Raw genomic sequence first — 23433 nt, forward strand, 5'->3', positions numbered from 1 at the left:
TTACAGTAAGATTTACAAACACATCACTATCACCAAAACACAATTTTTTCATGAATCCATCTGCTTCCTATGTTTAATATTCACATAAACCAAGGTGAGCGACACAGGCTCTTTAGAGCCTCTAGTTTCTATTATTAAAACTTTTCTTTCATTGTAACATAGACATGAATGGATAAAAACAGTAGACTTGTCAATCTAAGTTCGAAATAAGTGTGTATTGTAAATCGTCACCCGTAGCTATCTTTTGTTTTTCTGTCGTCACTTCGTAACATAACTTAACACCACATTATTATGTTTACGAACGATTACCCAAGGTCTAAATCTGATATGTCTGTTTTAACATTGATACGCGAGGGTCTATGCATAAGTTTGCTCAGATTCTATTATATCATCAACATAAAGATGACAGTTCGATGATCTTACTGCACAATAACGCAGTTTTGATTTATCTAATCCTAATATACAAATACACACCATTTTTGTAGTATTCGATATACATATAAGATTCTAATCTTCTTTGCAATGAAGCCCCTCGTTTTGCTATGCATGAAATATGTTACTAAAACAATATGATAGGAGAAAATTATGTCATGATTTTACTTAAAGAAATGTCAATAAGCAATGTCGATAACTATTAGTAAATAATTTATAGTTGACAAATATGGAGTCTATTAAGATAACACCATGACGTTTTGGCAGGGATGGTTAATAATTCTGTATATTACACAAACATCAGGTAAGAAAGTTTTAAGTTGCTGTTAGAAAACAAAAAACAAAATTAAAAAAGTTTCCAAAATGCCAAGCACAGCAGTAGAAGTCAAAACTAAAACCATCATACTCGAAGCTAACAATACTGTCCTCATTTGGCTACATACCAAATTAGTTTCTTAAATTATTTGATAGGAGAAAATTATATTATATTATATTAAAGCTGATGATGATATAAACGTGGATTTGGTCATTTCCCAAGCCGGGAGCCTATGTCCTTTGTTAGTCTTGTATTTTTTTTCTAATTTAGTTTCATTTATATGTTTTGGACGTTCATCTTCCCTAACCTATAGTACACTATTTTATGAAGGTGCCAGCTTAGGATCTCCTCCGAGTGCAGATTTTCTCGATGCGTTCAAGACCCATTGGTATCCTTCGGCTGTTGTCTGATCTTTGGTAGGGTTGTTGTCTCTTTGACACATTCTCCATTTCAGTCCATTCTCAATCTCATTTTTATGTCGATAAATCAAAGAGATATATTTTTTACAGGATAAACTTGAATATGTACATTTTGGTCTTCATACAACAGTGAAACCCAAACTTAGATAATTTTATAAACCAACATTTTCTAAAAATAAAAGACATCTTTCGAGGATGTTTTTTTCAAAATTGTTAAACCGCAATTTTCAGTTTTTCTTGTGACTGTTGCAGTTAAACAAGTGAAAGAATATCCTCTTTCTCTATTAATGCGACACCGTCGTACCAAACTAGAACAACACGTGCGTTGATGCAACAAGTAACACAAATTAACCCATCACATTTTCCAGATACCATTTAAGTCAGTACTGTATGCCTTTTTATGATTGTAAGATTGTCGTATTTATTGGTTGTTTCTGGTTGCTGTCCTGTCGTATTTTTGGTATACATTATATTTATAAAGTTTTTATCCACGCCTGTACTAAATTCCAGGGTATGTAAACCTTCAAACAACAGACAACCCCTTATGGACAAAGAAATCTAGATCGTTCAAACTGTCATGTAATGGCGATAAAGAAATGTTTTGGTACAAAGGTTCCGAACTCTTGGAAAGCAATGACAATGTAGTTATCTCAAAGCAACGTCTGGTAACCGGAAGTACAGAGAAGCACGAGACGAAGATTGCGATCGACAAAGCCACTCCAACGGACAGTGGAACTTACAACTGCTCAGATGGAACAGAACAAAAGAGCATACAGATCAAAGTTGTTCAAGGCAAGATAACTTCCCACGTAAAACTCAAAAAGAAGTTTTATTCAGAAGAACATTTGTAAACTACATTAGAAAAATTATACTCTTATATATGATAGATTAGTCATAAGAATGAAAATACAGAACATTAATTATTTCAATCATTGACCTCTGATGGACAAAATGACACTGTAACTACAGTTTTGGTAGAGCTGAAACCGTCATACAATACAACCATACAAATACTATATAAAAAGACATAAACTGTCATGCTGTTAAGAAACACAACCAAAGCTATAACATTAATTGCATAGCTATTATAAAAAAAGTAACACGATACACTTTTGGTGCATCCGAAACGATTTTAAGGATTTACATTCATCAGGAACGCTCAAACCTAAAAAAAATAAAAGCCAGAGATGTAGAAGCATTTAAACACGTGAAAATCTAGATGACCAAAAGGGTACAAAAAGAAATAGCAAAAACCGTAATAGAAAAATAAGGAGTTTTGGCATGATTGCAATAAGGCAACTATCTATCAAAGTTAAAATGAAGTGGATGTTAGATATTGTCAATAATACGACAATGTCAATTACTAGTACAGTATATAAGAAGAAACATTCTTATTCATCTATATTAAGGTCGTGTAAAGACAAATCCCTCCAGTGGAATAACAGCATTTGAAGGTGAAACGTTAACTCTTGTTTGTGAGTATGAAGGGGATACCAGACTGGATGTAAACTGGTACAAAGACCAGAAAGAATCACTAGCTAGTCGCGGATTTGTGTCCAGCAGACGAACAGTATCCAATCAGAATGTTAAAACTACCTTACAGACAACTAAAACCCGACTCTCAAGTTCTGATAGAGGTTCTTATTACTGTGAAGCTGGTCCGTATACCAAGACAATAGCGATTAATGTTCTTATCGGTTAGTATCATTATTTTATTGTACAAACAACACAACATATATAGAATAACACAACTGACTGTATTGCATTATTAGAGGGAAAAGGTCGGTCAGGTTATTTGGATAAAAATCACATGAGATACAAGGTATACATCAATAAGTCAGAAACTCGACGACAAATTAATTACCAAAAAGACTCTAGACGATAACATGTAGCTTTTAACAAAAAGACATCTAAAAAGAGGAATTTTGTTCTGGTATTCTTAGGATTTGATTTTAGTTTCATTATACATAGACATCATACAATTGTATGTTGTATGGACACATTTATATTATATAAATCATAACTTGTCCATACAAATACGTTTTCTTAGATCTGAATGGCACATAACTGAAAACTACCGGCGCAAATGACGATGAGTTTATTCGAATGAAGCATACTGTAACTCTATATTGTAGATTCTTGTAATAATCGTCTGGTTTCTGGAATGACTGGTATACCAGATGACAAGATTACAGCTTTATCATACTACAAAGATATTCTGCATGACGACTCGCCGTATTGCGCTCGTCTCAATCATACAAGCAAACCTCTTTGTGGTGGATGGTCTCCCATTGCTATGAATACGAGACAGTGGATACAGGTATACTCCACATCTCATTTATTCATACAATATCTTTCATCATGTGATGCTCACTATCCCTACATCTAGCAAACCGATCAATCTAAAGACATAGGATATCAAATTACAACGTACTTTTTCATCAATAATGTATTGTAAAGATTAATTGAATGATTGTTATTTGCCTTCTTAGTCCAGTGACGAATATTTCATTCATGTTTAGGACGAGAACCAATAAGAAGTTTATTCGATATTAAAGTTCTGCAAAGTATGTGTCGACCAGGATTAAGGATGGATCCGTTGAATTGCCGCTAGAAAATTAGGATATGCGATAGGGAAATATGCTGCCTGACAACAGGCCACCTTCGGGTCCCACAGAGTTGTTGCAAGGAATTTTTACTGTGCATAGAAAGAGGCCAGGTTTTAACTGTCGTAACGGGATAAGTCAAGAGATGACTAAATTTATATAAACATCAGAGAAACTAGTCTTTAGAAAAAAGTCTTTAGATGTTGAAAGCCAAAAAAACAAAAACAAAAACAAAAACGAAAAAGAAAATCAAAGAAGCACAAAATATAGATTTTGTAAAGTAGTGTGCTCATTATATGTACCGGCATATTTGCTGCTTGCAATCTACTACTATTATTCAATGTTTGCATCACAGAAAATGTCATGCTAGTTTATTTTCGCAATCAATCCTAAAATACTTTTTGTAGGTGTCATTTCCACATTTTACCGTAGTACGATCTATAGTGACTGCGGGGAGATATACAACCGAATCACGAAATGAATGGGTAACGGCTTACAGAGTTATATACAGTAAGGATGGAATAAACTGGGATAAATACAAAGATAACAAAGGCAAAATACTGGTGAGTTGAAATGGTAACCTTAGAAATACAAACTAATATTTGCAAGACAAAAAAGTGTACTCTATTGTCTTCTGAATGCACACCTTCGTTGATATGTGTTATTGGGGTGCTATCTCAATAACAAAATCGAAATGAAATTCATCCACAATTTGTGTATATATTACAATCTTTAAAATATCTATATATTCCATAATATAAAACAATAGATTCTTTTTATAAAATGCAAATATAAATTTGAAAGATCATATTAACTTGTCTAATTTGATAAGCTATAGAGGAACAGAGAAATGGTGACTATTAGCAAACCTAGTGCACGTCCTATTATAAAAAGCAAAAAAATCTAGAGTGAAAAATTAAACCATCTACGAAAATGTATTTCATTAAAAGTATTTTTTTAAAAGATCTTACAAAAGTGAACGACAAAAATATATTACATTTTTCGATACATTACAGAATTTTGCAGCGAACTTTGATAAATCGACCCCGGTATCTACTGTACTACCCATACCTGTTGTTGCTAGATATCTTCGTCTACAACCGACATCATGGAACCAGAAGATATCTCTCAGATTTGACGTGGTTGGATGTTTACTACCTAGAGGTAATATTTTGTAATGATTTTTTTCAAATTAAGTGTTACTGTTTTTTGGAGGCGTCATTTTGTTTTTATAGATTTTACATGAGATACATAAGAAAAAGAGACTTAAAATATTGTATTAAAATTGTATATTTATAATTTGTTTGCAAGAAATAAATTGATTTCATATTGATAAAATTTTAGAAGGTTTTTCTATATGAATTGGATTTTGAATAAATAAGCATATTCACCTGCGGAAAAGGATATTCACCGCGCAAAACGTCGCGTGCTTTTACGCGCATAATTTTGATGAAAAAACGTTTGATGTACAATTGGTTTTGGTAAATAATTGCCATTACATACATTTCTCTCGGAATATGGAATAAAACAATTACTGTCTTTTGTTTCGGTAAAAATGTAGTTTAATTGACTTTTGAAAAACTGATATTCACTTCGGCCGTTGGCCTCAGTGAATATCAGTTTTTAAAAAGTCAATAAAACTACATATTTACCTCACCAAAAAGACAGTAATTGTATAGTATTCAATCATTCTCTATTGATAACAATTAACAGTCCTCTTCCATATCAATAGCTGAAGTTTCCATGTTCAAATTTACACGAAACACTGATTTTGTTGAAAAAAAGGTCTTTAAAAAAAATGTTTTTGACTCATTCATAATTTAATGATCTTTAATAAATGGTTTTTTTCAGAGCTGCGTATAACAAAGGAAGACACTGGGAAATTAAACTTGCTCATTCCGAATCATTTAGACATCCAATGTAACTACACTGGTCCATTCAGACCTAACATTGTGTGGTATAAAGATGGCGTTAGAATCTTGGATAGTTCTGGATTCACGCAAACAGTAAACACGTCTTGGCTTGACGACAAGATTGTGTCTACAGCTTCTCTGACAAGGGAGATAACTATGTACAATGATTCAGGACTGTATACCTGTGTCGACAGAACGAGCAAACAAAATAAGTCTGTCACAGTGGAAGCTGGTAGGTTCTGTAAAAACATTACATAATCTCTAAAAACATATTCAGAAATTATTATTAAACAAGATAAAAATGATATGACTACTGACAGTTATACGCTTTATAACAGTAGGAATTTTGATCTATACTAGTATTTTATTTTATTTTTTACAAGTGTTTTGCTAGCCTTTGAATAACGTATATTTTCTATTCGCGGTTTTAATTGAAACTTCCCATACAATCTTTCAGTTTTTGTATAAAGGTTTAAATACATGCAACAGTTTGAAAATATGTTAAATGCAGAAATACCATAAGCACTAACATCATAAGATCTTAGAATTGAGTAACTATTTATCATTTCATTGTACATTTAAACCTTACTGTTTTGATTTCAGCACAATTGAAAATGAACCCAAATTTTAAACGAGTATGGGTTCTAAAAAATACGGAGCTTGAAATTTCTTGTAAATATTCTGGTTCAAAGACCAAACAAATATCATGGACTCACAACAGCAATAGAAATGTACAAAGTTTAGGATTTAATGTGGTGACAAAAACCAAATTTGAGCACAGTGTTTCCCACACTACATCGACAATAACCAAGGACACTACCACATTGAATAATGTAAACAATATCACGTGTTCTGAAGGGGATCTGTCTAGGACTATACAAGTGAGAGTGTTGACAGGTCAGTAAAACATAAGCTTATTGATCGGCTACTATAATCTATAACAAAAGTGATAATTTTAATTTCCAATTTGTGAATTTTCCTATTCTGAGTAGCAACATACCTTGCTTATATGCAAAAGTTCACTTCCCACTAGAATGAGGATAGTCAAGGAATTGGCAATGCACTTATAGTTGTCATATCATTCAGTTACTTGTGGTCTTTTCATTTTCTTTATCTTCTTGTATCAAAGTACATGTAAAATTTCACTTCCGAAGAGCTCAACCGCATGAGGATAGTCAAGGAATTTGTCACAGATGACGGTCGACAAATGTATTTCATTTTTTTTTACTATTTCAATCCTTGTAAAATGTGAATAATTACAGGCTTTAGCGATTGGACAATACCACATATTTCCCATGCGATACAGGATATGCTTAAATACACAGGCATTTTTTTCCAACGTGATTTTAACATGAGAATCACGTGATATTCACGTTGTCCACACCACGTGAGTAGAACGTGAAACGAGCAGAAACGTAATATTCACGTTGTGAGCACAAACGTGACAAAACGTTGTTCACACGTGATATTCACGTTGTGTATAATGCCACATGATATCAACGTGATAATACAACGTGATATTCAGGTTTAATATATACCACGTGATATAAACGTGATAATACAACAGGATATTCATGTGAAGCAGCCATTGGAAAATATGAAATATTGTCTTTGTTGTACTTATTGACATATCATTTTTTTCTTGGTCATCTCTATTTGAAGATGATTCTCTGGTTCTTTATCTTAAAAGTCTTGGTCATCTCTATTTGAAGATGATTCTCTGGTTCTTTATCTTAAAAGAGGGACGAAAGACACCAAAGGGACAGTCAAACTCGTAAATCTAAAACAACTGACAACGCCATGGCTAAAAATGAAAAAGACAAACAGAAAAACAATAGTACACATGACACAACATAGAAAACTAAAGAATAAACAACACGAACCCCACCAAAAACTAGGGGTGATCTCAGGTGCTCCGGAAGGGTAAGCAGATCCTGCTCCACATGCGGCACCCGTCGTGTTGCTTATGTGATTACAAATCCGGTAAATAGTCTAATTCGGTAGGTCAAATTCATGAAAGGGAAGGGGATTGTAGTTACGACGTAAGGAACATATCCGATATCATTTGTGAAACGGTTATTCCATAACGGTCAACCAACTCGTGATGGCGTCCGTAAAATTTACGAAGGGATGATTTCAACTTTACCATTTGGAACTCTTGGTTTAATAGCTTCCTTGTGAGCCGTAACCCTCTATCAAGAAAATCATGATAGGAAATGCAAGCACGGGAATATCGTATCAATTGGGAGATATATACCCCGTATGCAGGTGCTGCTGGAATGTTGCTACTTAGAAATGGAAAGTTCACAATTGGAAAGCTGAAATCATCTCTTTTGTCGTAAAGTTTTGTCTTCAACCGACCCTCATTGTCAATTTCTAGATGTAAGTCAAGATATGAAGCCGACTTAACTGTATCTGTAGTATCCTTTATCTCCAATTCGATGGGATAGATGCGATCCACATAGTCACCAAATTTTGAATTGTTTAGTGAAAGAACGTCATCTATATAGCGGAAAGTAGAATTAAAGGATATTGCTAACTTCTTATCTTTCTTCCTAAGAAGTTCCTGCATGAAGTCAGCCTCATAATAATAAAGAAACAAGTCAGCAAGTAGAGGGGCACAGTTTGTTCCCATTGGGATGCCGACAGTCTGTTGAAAAACACGTCCTCCGAACGTAACAAATATGTTGTCAATTAAGAAATCAAGCATCTTGATAATATCGGTTTCAGAGAATTTTTTGTTTGAATCAGAATGGTTCTTTACAAAGTATGATTTATCCCTCCCTAAGACAAGATACTTGTATCTACGTTGGCCATTCTTTTTTATGAAGCAAAGTAATACCAACTCTTTTAATTTGTCTTTTAGTTTGGAATGTGGAATACTTGTGTAAAGAGTAGAAAAGTCAAATGTTTTAATACTATTACAAGATGAAAGAGAGTTAGATTGTATGTACTCTAAAAGATCTTTGGAATTTTTAAGTATCCACATCTGATTCACGCCACCTCTAGAATAGGCAGTTTCACAATAACTTTGAAGCCCGTCTTTGATTGCTGATAAAATGGATGTTAATAATTTAGAAAGGGGTTTCGTGGAGCACTTGGAAGACCCAGCAATATACCGTTGTTTGTAAGGACATTTATGTAGTTTAGGTATCCAATACAGTGATGGAAGATCCAGTTCTTCATCTTTGGTTGAAATACCAAAGGAACAAAGAACAGACCTATGATTATCCAGGATTTCCTCTTTGGTAAGTGTCGTGAGGGTATATGTTGGGTTTCCAAGTGAATTGTCTATACCTAATTCGTTTATCAAGCAATTAATGTAATGACTTTTACAGATAAAAACGATGTTATTTGGGGCTTTGTCTGCGGGGACAACAACATATTCATCATGGAGGTCAGATAGGTGTTTAGCAACATTTGGATCTTTGAAGATTGACGTAGCATGGGCATTGATGGACCCATTCAGTTTCTTAATTCTGATTTGTATTAACGACCTCACTGCCTTAATCCATTCGGATAGAGTGTCTACGTCTTCCTTCTCGCGCTTAGCCCATTGCCTGGCATAATCCTCGACTGAATCCATCAAAATTTTAAAGTTGTGTTTCCAATTGATGGATTTAGGCTCACGATATTTCGGACCTTTCGATAACACGTTTCGTAGAGAAGTGTTATTAACAATGTTAAGGTCACCGGTAATAACGTGGCCAGCAGGATTATATGTGAATTGGGAACTAGCACAAGTGCAATCAGGAGGTTTAGACTTGAAGTCGTCAATATCGAGATCCTGCAAAACGCGTTTGTAATTGAAAATTTTAGTTGCAATAGGTTTGGTATAGGTATAAGAAATTATTAGTACAGACTGGTCTTTGAAATAAGGAGGTATTTTCGATTGAACTAATTTATGATGAAGGATATTGCCTAGGTTGACGCCATCGAGACCTTTGTTGGCAAAGGAAAGATTTAGAAAAGATCTTTTCTCTTTTTCATCTTTTCCAATGCGAACTGGCTTGAAAAGTCTGTGACTAGCAATATCCGAAATTATAGCTTGTAGTTTGTACTGGTTTGAATGAGGGTTTGTTACAGTGGATTCCAAACATAAATTGAACAGAGAATGAAGTTTTGAAAGGGGTAATGAATAAAGTTTCGTGCGAATGTGATGAATACCTAACGGTTTTTGTATGCATGGCAGCAAGTCATTAATAGAGACATCATGCAGAGAGGGTGATGTATAATGACGATGGCCATGACTACGTCTACGTCGAGGAGTCGAGTTGAAAATATTCATCACATTCACCGAGTTACACGAAGGACTAGATAGAATACCTATACCATCAATTTTGTCATTGCAGCCATACGGTGTTGCAGTTCCCAATTGTCTAATCCAGTAGTCTTCTTTTTGTCTACGGAGAGTCGTTGAAAGATTAGGATTGTTCGAGCTATGGTATATTTTTTCAATAATTCGAACTGTCATAGAAACGATGGAATGATCGGGCTGATTGAAATGCTGGTATAGAACGTCGTTAGCATTGAGGTTAATGTCTGATCTATGACCGCACATACGTTTGTTTAGCCTTCCTTTCGTTTCACCGACGTATACCAAGCCGCAAAGGTTGCACTCTAATCCGTAGACGACATTTATCGATTTACAATTCAGATCATCGTAACTTCTGGTAAAATATGACTTCTTGGTCAAATTGCTAGTGAATTCAGCATCTGTAATTAAAATAGCACAAGTTTTGCAGCCTTTGGTCTCACATTTTGAAATGCGACAGTGTTGTACTGTGTCATCAAAAACCAAAATGTCTTTAAGGAGAACTGAACAAGGCTGTATATGTGTAATATTGCTGTTGTCACTAGGACGATGATCTGAATGAGTCGTGTTTAGGTTATTTGTCATGTCTGGTGATGAGGGGACACCTGCCGTATCAGACGACACCGTGTCCATGGTGACGTCTGTTTCGGACCTTTTTATACTGGGCGACGTCCGAGCCAGTTTCCTGTTAGTTCTTCGTAAGTGTTTAAAAGTAGGGTAAAAGTGATGTAAACATCAATAAATTGTCTTGTAGGTTATAACTGATTATCAGCTACCTCATATGCATGTTTAATGTACCTGTTGTCATCCTGAATATGTATGTAATATTTGCAGCTGGATGTTAAGCATACATCAAAACTCAACTATAATTACAATATATTTTAATCCAAATCTTATTGTCAATGTTTGAAAGGAAGTTGAATTCGAAATTGTACAACAAATTATGCATAACCAAATGTATACCAAACAACATTTCAATACAAACAAACTAGTTTACAATGTCCATTCTTTAATTTCCTCAATGCTCTTCAAATTTGTACTTGTTTGGCTTTATAAAATATTTTGATATGAGTGTCACTGATGAGTCAAGATTGTGTAGAGGAAACGTGCGTCTGGCGTACTAAATTATAATCCTGGTATCTTTGATAACTATTAAGAGTTATGTCCCTTGTATGTTTAACATGATCTAAAAATAATCAGCTTATGACTAAAAAATTGTCCCTATCAAAGACATATATAACTAAATGTTTAATAAGAAAAAAACACTTTCCAACTTGAAATTCAATTATATTTATATTTAAGAATATGTTAAACAGTTCACATTCGATAAGTTAAAATTACTGAAATAGTGACAAATAATATTTGAATGTTCTATCTTCTAAAGGCTCCACTCTTTGATTTCTTCTTCATCTGAAAGGATAAAAAAAAAATTCTATTTATTGTTATAAGTATTATCTTATATTAGCATACGTAATGAAAGCTTTACTAGTATTTTAATTCTAATATGAATGTTGCTGTTGCTTAAATGTAAACAACAATGTGAGGGCTGTTCCAAAAATAAAAGTAGATAAGGGGGAGGAAGGCACTTTTTATTTGACCCCAACATGCATACATTTTAATTTGGATATTTCATTTAAATGTTCAAGCAGTGTTCTTAAATAACTACCACCCATCAAATTTTAATAAAAGTTCTTGGAAAAAGTCCTATTAAAATTCTCAATTGATCCAGCTTTCGGTAAATGGAAGTACTCTCAGATCTTTACTTACTGTCTTTTTGTTGTTGGATGTACAATTACAAATCCATGTCCACTTTGTGTTTTTGTTATATTTGTATTTCTATTTGTATCCATCTAATATTCTGTATGTATGTGCGTGTCCCAAGTAAGGAGCCTGTAGTTCAGTGATTGCTGTTTGTTGCTGTGTTACATAATATTTTTTTTTATTGTTTGGTACATAAATAAGGCTGTCAGTTTTCTCAATTGAATTCTTTAAAGTTTGTGATTTATCATGTAGCTGACTGTGGTATGGGCTTTGCTCATTTTTGAAGGCTATACAGTGACCTATAGGTCATATTTCCTGTTTTATTTGGTCTCTTGTGGAGAGTTGCTTTATCAGCTAACGCTCAGGATAACATTTGAATATCACAACCAAGGCCATGTGTAAATTTCCAACAAATCTATGGCTTCCATGAATTATTTCTTAAATAAAAAAAATTTTTAACCACAGACTGAACTATATATATAGACAACTATACATTATGGATTTTTTTCATTGTTATGGATATACAGTTGCCCATAATTGCTCACATCCACTTTATTTGAACTTTGGTGGATAGTTGTCTAATTGGCAATCATACCGTATCTTCTCATTTTAATCATTTCTATTATAGCCTGTTTTATTCAACTTATCAGAATCTAAATAAGTGCATTTTGTATTCTATTTTCAAAAGTGTGATACACACGTGTGAAAAACGTTATTCTCACGTGATGAGCACAAACGTGAAACACACGTTGGAAAAAATTGCCTGTGTATCTGTAGTACTTTTGTTTTTTTTGAGAGTTCGACACGACGTTTCATTTAAAATTGAGAGTGGATATGAGGAATGTGTCAAACCGACAACAACCCGACATTTGTGTTCATATATATGTTTGTTCTTTGCCAGTTTTTTTCTCCTTTCAGACTGTTTTGTTGTTTCTTTGTATGATCACATTTGTTATATTTTCGTACAATTGTTTTGTTGTTCCTCCATACGACTGTTTTATCGTTTCTCCTTACGAAAAGTGTGTTGAAACTCCGTGCGACTGGTTTTTTAATATATATTTCTGTACATCTGTTTTGTTGTTTTTCTATAAGAATGCTTTGTTGTTCCTCCATAAGACTGTTTTGTTGTTTTTCCTTACGAATGGTTTGTTGTTTCTACTGCATGACTGCTTTGTTGTTTATCCTAATGGATAATTTGTTGTTTCTACATACGACTGTTTTGTTGTTTCTCCCTATGACTGCTTTGTTGTTTATCCTGTTTATCCTTATGGATAATTTGTTGTTTCTCCATACGATTGTTTTGTGGATTCTCTGTAAAACTGTTTTGTTGTTTCTCCTTTCGGACAATTGGTTAAAAACTACAAAAAAGTAAAAATGACTTTGCTTGAATTTTATTCGTTTAATAGGAGAGGGACATTCACAGTATTTGGTACTTGGTGAAGACTTGGTATTATCATGTGAAATAGGGAAAGTAGACGTCGCCACCGAAATGTATTGGACTAAAAATCACAAGCCACTAAACATGATAGAATCATTGAGAGGGAAATACAAATACAGTTCTGACACTATGACCTTATCAATTCAGAATGCAGGTACTTATGGATGTCATACCATTCAGTTAATTGTGGTCATTTCATTTCCCTATCTCCTTGTAGAAAAGTAGTAAAAACATTCTTTTAATACAAAGTATATTAGGCGTCTTGATTTACTTGAAATGACAGAAATACAATTACAACTTCAACTTTAACGTATATAGTATGTATTCTGAATATATGTTAAAAATACACTTTCGAATAATTGGTTAAATATATTTTGGCTTTTAATCAAGTTTTTCAATTGCCTATTGTACGCAAGAAACATGATATATTCGGTTCATTAGTTAAAATAGTATTTTTTTTCTTCTGCTTGTCTACTTTGTTTTAATTCATAGAACTGCAATTGAACTTTATAGACTTCAACAATATTTAATATTTTCGGTTCTTTGCCTGGTTAACAATTTGTTCTTGCTTTTTATACCACAAAATGAAGCATAACATATTGAGAGCTTACATGGCTGTTCGATTACTACTATGTTGGTGTTTTATTGTAGACATAGTAGATGCAGGTCATTACGAATGCAATATACTACTGGAAGTTGGGAGCAGCCAACAACAGCATTTGACTTTACCCATAGAAGTCAATTGTAAGTATATAGCCACTGAAATAGTTACCTCAATATTTTCCCTACAAAAAAGGAATTGTTTGACCCAAATAAAATAAAAACTGTTAGTTTTTTTAATATGTTTGAAATCTTCAAACAAACTTTGTAGATTTAAAGTATCTGAAGCGCTATTGTGGATTAAGGATGTTCGCTACTCTGTTAAAAAAATAACAAAATTATTATGAATTGATAGTATATTAATAAAGAAATTAAACTAGAGGCTCTCAAGAGCCTGTATTGCTCACCTGACTCTATTTGGGTTTTTGAATTCATATAAAAAAAGATAAAATTTGGCTATAAAGTAACAACACTTGGTCAGCACCAGATAAGAAACATTCATGCTATGTTTGGTTGCATTCCATTCAGTGGTTCTCTAAAAGAAGACATTTGTATGTATTTCCCATAGGGTCCTATGTTAAACTAAGTCCCCCGCTGGCGGCCATCTTGGATAATGGATCGGCTACAAAGTAACAACACTTGGTCAGCACCTCATAAGGAACATTCATCCCATGTTTGGTTTCATTCCATTCAGTGGTTCTTTAAAAGAAGTCATTTGTATGCATTTCCCATAGGGTCCTATGTTAAACCAAGTCCCCTGCTGGCGTCCATCTTAGATGATGGATCGGCTACAAAGTAACAACACTTTGTCATCACCTCATTAGGAACATTTATCCCATGTTTGGTTTCATTCCATTCAGTGGTTTTCTAAAAGAAGTCATTTGTATGCATTTCCAATATGGTCCTATGTTAAACTAAATCCACCGCTGGCAGCCATCTTGGATGATGGATCGGCTACAAAGTAACAACACTTGATCAGCATCTCATGAGGAACATTCTTGCCATGTTTGGTTTCATTCCATTCTGTGGTTCTCTAAAAGAAGTCATTTGTATGTATTTCCCATAGGGTCCTATGTTAAACTAAGTCCACCGCTGGCGGCCATCTTGGATGATGGATCGGCTACAAAGTAACAACACTTGGTCAGCACCTCATGAGGAACATTCCTGCCATGTTTAGTTTCATTCCATTTAGTGGTTCTCTAAAAGAAGTCATTTGTATGCATTTCCCATAGGGTCCTATGTTAAACTAAGTCCCCCGCTGGCGGCCATCTTGGATGATGGATCGGCTACAAAGTAACAACACTTGGTCAGCACCTCATAAGGAACATTCATCCCATGTTTGGTTTCATTCCATTCAGTGGTTCTTTAAAAGAAGTCATTTGTATGCATTTCCCATAGGGTCCTATGTTAAACTAAGTCCCCCGCTGGCGGCCATCTTGGATGATGGATCGGCTACAAAGTAACAACACTTAGTCAGCACTTCATAAGGAACATTCATGCCATGTTTGGTTTCATTCCATTCTGTGGTTCTCTAAAAGAAGTCATTTGTATGTATTTCCCATAGGGTCCTATGTTAAACTAAGTCCACCGCTGGCGGCCATCTTGGATGATGGATCGGCTACAAAGTAACAACACTTGGTCAGCACCTCATGAGGAACATTCCTGCCATGTTTAGTTTCATTCCATTCAGTGGTTCTCTAAAATGTTAACGACGACGACGACGGACGACGGACGCCAAGTGATGAGAAAAGCTCACTTGGCCCTTCGGGCCAGGTGAGCTAAAAAGGAGAGAAAAAATGGAGGGTCCGTGTGCTCGTTTTCGAAATATAAGCCATTGAAAATTTGGTGGGAAATAATTTTTCATATATTTAACATTGGTTCCTTATTTGTTTCAAAACATATGAAAAAATAACAAGAATTTATAAAATTTTGAAATATAACTTTTTAAACTTTATGTAATAAAATTATGAAAAAAGTAGGGGTTAGTGGGCAAATTTTTTTAATGACAATACATGGATAAAACCAGAGGATTCCGAAAATCTGAAAAAAAAATCAAAAAATGGAGGAGCAAACATCCTTAACCTTTATCAAAAACGCTCAAGTCTAAACGCCTGAATGACAATGATATATAAGAAACGAAACTATGAAGACGGAGTTATATGTCTAATGCGGGGTTCACACATTGCCGATTATTGCTCCCGTTTGAGATCAGACAACAATACGAAACGAAAGGTGAAAAAGTCGGATTAATATCCTCAATTATCTGGAATGACCTATCATTGTCTGAACGCAGTCGTTTTAGTTTGTAACAGGTTCCTACGAGTCGGGAAGGTTCCGAATAGTTCGGCAAAGCACCCCGACAGTTAGGTGCGTCCCGTAACATTCGGGGCAACTCAGCCGATTTTGTCTAGTCGGATTACAATCGTGGCTATGTCGTGACAGATTCTGCTGTATCGGATCGAATTCCGAACAATGTCTTGTGTATTCTGGACAGTGTCCTGTGGAACGGGAATGATCTGGAGTAATTTTTCATAGCTGTTTTTCTGCCGTTTGAGTCCAGATAGCATCCAGATCTTGTCGATTGCGAACCGCTTTTTCCCGTTAGCGTTCCGAAACAGTCCCGTTATTAATACGATATTCGTCAATGATACCCACGTCAGAGTCCCGATAATTACAGAATACAATACGACTGAGACCCGACAAAGCCGTTTGCAATGCGATAGAGCGGACCGTGATAGGATTACGTTCCGACAGTACCTGATCATCCCGAATATGCCGACAGTTTTCGAACGGATAACTTCCGTCAACGTCGGTTCACTGTCTGGTCACTGTCTGATCTCTGTCGGATTACATTCGGTAGAGTCGGAACGCAGTCGTGACAGACTCGGTCGAATTTTACCTGGCGAAAAATACAAATCGGATTAAAAGCTGATTGAAAACGGGATTATCGGGACTAATTCGCTTAGAAACGGTTGAATATCGACGCTTCCTTAACACTATCTGATTGTTGTCGTGATCAAATTATTTTTTTTACAAATTTTAATTTAAGTTTGAATTTCCATCCACGATTCACAGGATCTTGATCAGACTTTTAATAAATTTTAATCGGGAATGGTCCTGTCAAGGACGGTAGTAAAAATCGTGAATGTGTGACCCCAGCTTAACAGCTTTCTTCCGTCATCTACATTCGAATGGCTGGATAATGGATGTTTGACGATTTATCGGATAATGCTTAAAGCATTCATGCTATCAAACTTATAAGAATACAACAGTTTGGGAATTGGTTAAGTTAATAATGTTTTTGCTTACTCGTTTTAAAAAGTGTTAATTCACAAGCTGATTAAATGGTCAATATTAAACCTAAGCTTAAAAGACCAACTTATGTTCAAGTATAAAAAGTTATAGCAACGGTTTCTAATATGCACTTACTCTGAGTTGCATTCATTCGTAAAATTCAAAGCAAATATATTGTGCAAATATTGAGAAAAGGGAAGCGAAATTAAGACACAGGATTCTTTTTAGTCATGCCTGTAAAACTATTTTGTCACACTTTTTGATATTTCAGCTAAACCTACGATAACCCTGGAAGGACAGAAAGAGGTAAAGTCTGGAGACACGTTACATCTATACTGTAAAGTAACTGGTTACCCTGTTCCTACCATAGCCTGGTATAAAGATGACAACCCAATAACTGGTGGTGACAGATTTAACTTTCTGCCTTACGATGAAGCACAGAAAGGCCATTTTGTTTTGTTTGATATTAATTCGAGCGACAAGGGTAAATACCAATGTCGAGGAACTACAGCGGAATCTGAATTTGTAGAATCGTTTCTGTTTATAACAGTTAAAGGTATGTTAGTTTGTTTGTGTGTTGTTGTTTATTGTTTCTATTTCTTTTTATGTCTTTTTTTATTGTTTTAAATATGTAATGTCTGGACTTCATCAACAGGGTTTTGTTCGTTACAAAACTGCTTCAGTACAATATTTTGATTGTGATAGTTTGACTAAGTATGAACTCGCATAGCAGGAGATGCTTGTCGGTGTTCTCGGTCTCGCTGCTTTTAAGGGACGACATCAAAAGATCAATGAAGGATAAAAAAACTTAATTCAAATAGTTTGGGGGTGGGGGTTAAACTTGCTGCAAGTTTTGTTTATCCTACTTCGATTTTACATATATCCATATGGGTTAATCATTTTTTCCCAAGTTAAGAGGGGGTCATTAAAAAAACTATCTCAATTAAGTTTTTTTTTATCCTACATTGAACTTTTGATGTCCCTAAGTACATGCCATATCTTCATCGTCAATTGTCTCTTCTAGATTGATTTACGATATTTGAACATCGGTAAATTTCGGCCGTATTCATTGACTTCGTGATTCATAGAAATGTATCTAGCTGTTTCTATAGGAAACACTATTGACTAATGGTACACACAGATTTGTCAGTAGGCGATAAAACGATGCAACGTTGTATTGATTTTTATGCCCACCTACGATAGTAGAGGGGCATTATGTTTTCTGGTCTGTGCGTCCGTTCGTTCGTCCGTTCATTCGTCCGTCTGTTACACTTCAGGTTAAAGTTTTTGGTCAAGGTAGTTTTTGATGAAGTTGAAGTCCAATCAACTTGAAACTTAGTATACATGTTCCCTTTGATAAGATCATTCTAATTTTAATGCCAAATTAGAGAATTTATTCAAATTTCACGGTCCAGTAAACATAGAAAATGATAGTGCGAGTGGGGCATCCGTGTACTGTGGACACATTCTTGATTTCTCAAAATAAGAGGTCACTCTGTAACAATCTAGGCCTGTGTAATGCTATTTTGTGTACTTTCTGTGTGTTTTCTGAAATAAGAGCATGATGAATTTTCCGAATTTAATATTGATTTTAGGTAACTTATTAACAGACAACTTGTTGATTGTGTGTGTGGCTGTGACAGGTTCAGTAATAGTTCTAGCTATAGTATGCTGTGCTGCATGTATCAGATGTAAATCAAAACATAGTAAGTGAAATAGAGAAAATGTAACTGTAGATAAACAGATAAACTTTTATATTTACTTGATTTTAACTTTGGTGTGGATATAAAAGAAATAATAAGGTTTTTTTTTAAAGAAATTAATTGAACTTTTTTTAATATTACATTTTTCGTATTTTTTTAAAGCGAAAGACGAACTTAATGTAACATTAAACGTGACAAATTATGTTTGCTGTATGCTTCTTAAAATGTTTCGTCACAGTGCATACTTTCGTTCTCGGTCTGAACGTTTCTAACAATTACTTAAGCCAAAACCCAAACCAAAATATAGCTTGGAAATATCAGTGTTGATTATTTAGTTGTTAACGAACTATTTTTTAAAGCAGAACTTTTTGTCACTTTTAGAGCAACCAATGCTTAGGACTCCATTGCAAAACAAACCTCTTCTGTAAGTATATATATTTTTTGCAACTTCATTGACGTTTTTATCTCATATCCATGTTCATACTTTTTTGGTAAAATACATTTACAACATCAGAATGATTGAATATACCTGTTAAATCGATATAAGCAACAGCAACTCTAATTTTCAATTGCCGTGATATAGCCTAAGCCCTTATCTTTTATATACTAGTAAATGCAGTTCAAAATTGTAGGTTTTCAAAACGGTATACACGTTTATTGATTCTTCTAGAGGTTGGATATAAGCTTGTTCTTGAAGATCTGTTGACCTCTGTTTTTGTATTGTCGTTTTGATACTGACTCATTGACGTGTACCAAGTATATCTGCATTCCTTCGTTTCAATTTTAAAACATAAACAACTGTTAATTTAGTTTACCTTACGCACAGAATTTGCCAAACACATTTTTGTTACTGTTTAACGAACAAATGTTCTTTTTTATAAATACGAAGTCTAACTAACTTCTGCAATTAATTGCAGCAAATGGTTAATCATGGCGTCAATGGAAATTGATTTTTTGCAACAGTGAACCATATAATCTACAGAAATGAAACATAACATACAAACCAATATTTTCAAGGAAAGGGATTCCGAGGAATAACAAATATGAATATCGTGCAAGGTCAGACGCCATTTTTAAAGTTAAACATTAAACTGATATAATTTTAATTTGGCGTTCTTGTCTATTTTACTGTGTAAAAGTCACTATCACTTTTTCTAATATTATTTACACTATTTTCAGAACAAGACGATACGTTGAAATGCAAGTTGTAACGCGTGACAAAAGTATGACGTCATTGGAAGAAATTGACCAGCTTCCGCCTCCACCGCCGCCTGTTGATCCATGGGAGGAAGCATCAACCATAGACGATTCTTCGTTGACATATGAACGAATACCAAAAATTCGCGACAGGCAAATTTCGTCAGCTTAAATAAGCTAACTTGATCAACATTTTCACATTTGCAGAAAGTATTCTACAAGATGGATATTTTGCGTGTGTTATGTGTATAGAATGACACTGATTGAAACATTATGATATAAAACTAATTATCTTGTGTCATTTGTGATTCTTGTTAATTATTGATAAAGTTTATATTTTCTTTATTTCATTCTTTAATTTACATGAGTCATTACAACGAGTATAGGTATCTTATCATAACACTGTAAAACATGTTAAATATAGAACATGGTGGTAAAATGCAGTTGATGGCTTATATCTCTGAAACCTAATCATTTAAGAAAAAATCTAATGTCATCATGAGGAGTTAAAATGTTCATCAGGTCAATCAATATCTATCTGCCGAGAAATATTCAGATGCATTAGACAACCTGTTGTTGGGTTGCTGTCCCTGGATTGGTAGTTTTAATGGCATTTTGCAAAATTGGTTATTATATTGAATATTATTATAGATAGAGATAAACTAAACAGCCATAATGTACAGCAAAGTAAGACCTACAAATTAGTTGGCATAACCAAAATGGTAAATTCACCCCTCTCTTAGAATAATCTTGTTCTGAAACTACTGAGACAAACCAAACTTGGTCACAATCATCATTTGGATATCTAGTTTTGAAAAAAATGGCCGCAATGTTGGAGTGTCTTTTGTCTTATATACACATAGACCAAGGTGAGCAACACAGGCCCTTTAGAGCCTCTAGTTTTAGTATTGTGACATTGTGATTGTAGTTTAAAAGTCCGAATGACGCGTCATTATCAGAATAAAACATTGGAATGACAGAATGACACCTGACACATTACGGTGACTTTCAAACTTTGATCAATGAATTATAAAATTTAAGAAGTTTATGATATAACACAGACATGATTTATTAAAGCAGGCAAGTTCATAGAGATGTCATTAAAACTTTAGTGAATATAACCAAGAAATAAAAATGGGAAGAATAAAAGAACGATTGCATACATACTAATAACATACTAGTTGTAAAAGTCTATTTTATAATTTTAAAGTCACTGCAATTAATTTTTTATAAGATAATTATATATGTAATCGTTATTATTTAGATGAAATTATTTTAAAACTAAGAATATATATTTTATTCTTTTTAACTTATTCCCATACTTTTTTTTAACAATATTCATTTCGGATTTTATTTTTTTGCTCAAGTATATATGCTTTTAAATGCATAAACTCTTTTTAACTTTTTTGATGATAATTTTATGAATTTTACCGTTAAACTATATTAATAATGTATATAACATGTGTTAAGTGTCTCATAAGTCAAATTTATGACTGGGTATTGATTGTTTTATTGTATACTGTGATTTGTAAATATTGTCAATCAATATGTGACACTATAATAAAATATATATTTATTTATTTTATTTCATAACAAAGAGTAATGATTTGAATATAGTATAAATTAATGTGGTTATGTATAATAGTTAAATTTCAGCGAAGTTTCAAAAAGATAATTACTACATCAAAGCCATGATATTACTCCAATCACCAACTAATTATCATAACGGTTTACTCATTAATGAGTAAAATGTAATTAAGACCTTTCACTTATTTAATTTGATTTAAATTTCAACCTTGATTATACTTGATTGAGTTATAATAAAAACAAAGCAGCTGAATGGATGATTTACATGTGAATTGTAATAGCATTTTCTCAAAACGAAATTAAAAGATTTTCATTGGTTAATATAACTGTGTTTTTACAAGTAATTTTTTTTTTGGAAAATAATAGTGCTTATGTCCCAATGATGATTCAATGTAATCGGCCTGGATATGTCTCTAAAGTTCTATGTAAGGACTGCTGCTTTACATACAACCAGTGCGACCTGACCAAGTCCCTAGGTAGGTAAGGTTTTTTTTTATATTTTATTCTATTTATAACATTTTTTTTTTAAAACCGTATTCTAGATCATAAAAGTGAAGAAACATTGAACTTGAATAATAAAATTATTATTGATGTATAGAAACTTTATTTCATTTACTATTTTCTGCAAATTCAGAAACACATTCTGATATTATAGTATTCTGGAAATTAATAAAATTATCGAGCATATCCACTGTAAATTGATTATATTAGATGTTTAATCTTTTGGTCTAACGTTCCGCTTCATTTTTAAAATTTTTTTTTTTTTTATGTCCAATCAACTTTAAACTAAATATATGTTCCCTATGATATGATCTTTCTAATTTTAAGGTAGGTAGGGAGGGGTCTAAATTACATAAACAAAATATCATGCTTTTATATATTCCGTTCTTTTTGTCATGCTATGGATTGTTCCAAAATTTGTCAGATTTTGTATAAACTAATATCTGAGACAATGTGTTACAGTAGTCTCATCTAATATGCATGGACACACACTTCTGTGGGTTATAAAGAAAACTACACATTTAAAGATACAATATTAGGAATACATGTGTCTGTCTAATAATATGCTACGATCAAGATAAGACATAGAAATAAATGACGTCACCGGACTTGTTTTCTTGCTACACTAAAACAATAAGATGAGTTCATGACTATTTCAATTTTTAAAATAACTTAATCGGAGTTATCAACCTTATATCTGAGTAACCTCCCCTTGTGCAGGATATCTTATTAGTTTTAAACTTATACAATCAGTTCTAAATAAAGTGTTTTCGCGAACTACAACACGTTTGCCCATGCCTTGTGCAGGATATCTTCAATTCTAAATAAAGTGTTTTCGCGGACTACAACAGGTATGCCCGTGCCTTGTGCAGGATATCTTAGTAGTTTTAAACTTTTACAATCAATTCTAAATAAAGTGTTTTCGCGGACTACACCAGGTATGCCCGTGCCTTGTGCAGGATATCTTAGTAGTTTTAAACTTTTACAATCAATTCTAAATAAAGTGTTTTCGCGGACTACAACAGGTATGCCCGTGCCATGTGCAGGATATCTTAGTAGTTTTAAACTTTTACAATCAAATCTGAATAAAGTGTTTTGCGGACTACAACAGGTATGCTCGTGCCTTGTGCAGGATATCTTAGTAGTTTTAAACTTTTACAATCAATTCTATATAAAGTGTTTTCGCAGACCACAACAAGTTTGCCCATGCCTTGTGCAGGATATCTTAGTAGTTTTGAACTTTTACAATCAATTTTAAATAAAGTGTTTTCGAGGACTACAACAGGTATGCCCGTGCCTTGTGCAGGATATCTTAGTAGTTTTAAACTTTTACAATCAATTCTAAATAAAG

The 23433-nt window shown here is 33.7% G+C and overlaps 1 protein-coding gene across 1 annotated transcript; it reads left to right on the plus strand.

Annotated features, from left to right (window-relative positions):
* Positions 1-591: 591 nt before the first annotated feature.
* Positions 592-20305, plus strand: LOC134722159 (hemicentin-1-like). The gene is made up of 14 exons (XM_063585724.1): positions 592-736; positions 1678-1959; positions 2577-2864; positions 3303-3487; positions 4181-4336; positions 4790-4937; positions 5625-5918; positions 6290-6583; positions 13169-13354; positions 13852-13944; positions 17366-17650; positions 18690-18800; positions 19179-19221; positions 19977-20305. The coding sequence occupies exons 1-14, from the start codon at positions 685-687 to the stop codon at positions 20164-20166; spliced, it is 2607 nt and encodes an 868-aa protein (XP_063441794.1). The 5' UTR covers positions 592-684; the 3' UTR covers positions 20167-20305.
* The last annotated feature ends 3128 nt before the right edge of the window (positions 20306-23433 follow it).

This window comes from Mytilus trossulus, chromosome 6 (genome assembly GCF_036588685.1).
Source record: "Mytilus trossulus isolate FHL-02 chromosome 6, PNRI_Mtr1.1.1.hap1, whole genome shotgun sequence".
In the NCBI taxonomy this organism is placed as follows: Eukaryota; Metazoa; Mollusca; class Bivalvia; order Mytilida; family Mytilidae; genus Mytilus; species Mytilus trossulus.

Coding starts and splice junctions, on each gene's coding strand:
- LOC134722159 (XM_063585724.1), top strand. CDS start 685: ATGACGTTTTGGCAGGGATGGTTAATAATTCTGTATATTACACAAACA. Junction 6,584..13,168: donor ACAAGTGAGAGTGTTGACAG/GTCAGTAAAACA, acceptor TTCGTTTAATAG/GAGAGGGACATTCACAGTAT. Junction 18,801..19,178: donor CAGATGTAAATCAAAACATA/GTAAGTGAAATA, acceptor TGTCACTTTTAG/AGCAACCAATGCTTAGGACT.